The sequence below is a fragment of the Frankliniella occidentalis genome, unplaced genomic scaffold (genome assembly GCF_000697945.3).
Source record: "Frankliniella occidentalis isolate FOCC.00 unplaced genomic scaffold, Focc_3.1 Scaffold4077, whole genome shotgun sequence".
Classification (NCBI taxonomy): domain Eukaryota; kingdom Metazoa; phylum Arthropoda; class Insecta; order Thysanoptera; family Thripidae; genus Frankliniella; species Frankliniella occidentalis.
In genome coordinates this window covers 1-1,488 of record NW_026271126.1, presented here as the reverse complement: position 1 = coordinate 1,488, position 1,488 = coordinate 1, and the positions used below count along the sequence as shown (strand labels likewise).

Below are 1,488 nucleotides of genomic sequence, written 5' to 3'. Positions count from 1 at the left end.
CCAACCGAAGCTACTGAGACTCCAGCTCCTGAGACTGAGACACCCACCGAAGCCACCGAGACTCCCGCACCGGAGACTGAGACACCAACCGAAGCCACTGAGACCCCAGCTCCTGAGACTGAGACACCCACCGATGCCACTGAGACTCCAGCTCCCGAAACCGAGACACCCACCGCAGCTACGGAGACTCCCGCGCCGGAGACTGAGACACCAACCGAGGCCACTGAGACTCCTGCTCCTGAGACTGAGACACCCACCGAAGCCACCGAGACTCCAGCTCCCGAGACCGAGACACCCACCGTAGCCACGGAAACTCCCGCACCAGAGACTGAGACACCAACCGAAGCTACTGAGACTCCAGCTCCTGAGACTGAGACACCCACCGAAGCTACAGAGACTCCAGCTCCCGAAACTGAGACACCCACCGCAGCTACGGAGACTCCCGCGCCGGAGACTGAGACACCAACCGAAGCCACCGAGACTCCAGCTCCCGAGACCGAGACTCCCACTGAGACTGAACCTCCGACGGAGACCCCAGAACCTACAACTACTAATCTGCCGCCCACAGTTGTGCCGAACTGTGACTTTAGGCCAAAATGTGAACCAGAAGGAGTGTATAAGGTTGTCATCCCCTGTGAGGGAATTTCAAGGAGAGAGTATGGTCAATGCACTAACGGTGTTTTTACGGTGGAGAAATGTAAGCGTAACTATTGCTTCTATCCTAAAGATATGAAGTGCGCATGGACATTCTTGAAATGCATCTTGGATTAAAGGTGCCAGTAATAAAACACCTGTGTTTGTTATCGCAGTGCCTCTCTCTGTTTTATTTATATCATACCCTTAAAAATATCAAAATTACCATTCAATTTACTTTTTCTTTTTAGTCAAAGCAGCAGCATAAAGGAGATCGCGAAGTTCTGTATTTTCTCCTGCTCGAGTCGTTCACAATGATTTGGCCGCACTTGACCGTGGCCTAAAATTCTCTGCCTAAATATAACGGGAATGGCTAACAGTACAAAAAAGAAACTCAAATCTGACTGAACGAGTCGAGGGTCAGGTGCCTTCGTTTTGGCAAGCGACGCTCAGCTTGAGGCAACAGAAAAAACAAACAAAATCGTGACGAGGTGTGTCGATGCTGTTCTACCGTAGCGCGTTGTACTACACCGTCATTCGCACTATACAAATAGTGTACACGAACTTCACACTTCCGTCTCACACTTCTTCTTTTGTAATAATTTTTTATGTACTTGCACGTTAGGCAGGAAGTCTGGCAACCGCCCCCCACCCCACCCCTCTTCTCGAAAATACAGCCAGTCAATCACCAGGTGGTGTAAGTGGGGGAAGGTATGAATCGTTTGTTGGCCCGCGCTGTTTTTACGTTGGTGGATGTGGGTGGGAGGCAGTAGGGGGTGGGGCGGCGAGGTGAGGCGGCCAACGAGCGGTTGCTGAACTTCCTCTCGAATCCTCTCGCGTGAGGTTGGGAAGGGG

The 1,488-nt window shown here is 51.8% G+C and overlaps 1 protein-coding gene across 1 annotated transcript in view; it reads left to right on the top strand.

Moving 5' to 3' along the window:
- LOC127752110 (uncharacterized) overlaps positions 1-977 on the top strand; it is a 7,709-nt gene extending 6,732 nt beyond the window's left edge. The window contains exons 4-5 of the mRNA XM_052276720.1: positions 728-779; positions 885-977. Coding sequence (XP_052132680.1) covers positions 728-779; positions 885-977 — 145 coding nt within the window. The remainder of the gene's footprint in view (positions 1-727; positions 780-884) is intronic.
- The last annotated feature ends 511 nt before the right edge of the window (positions 978-1,488 follow it).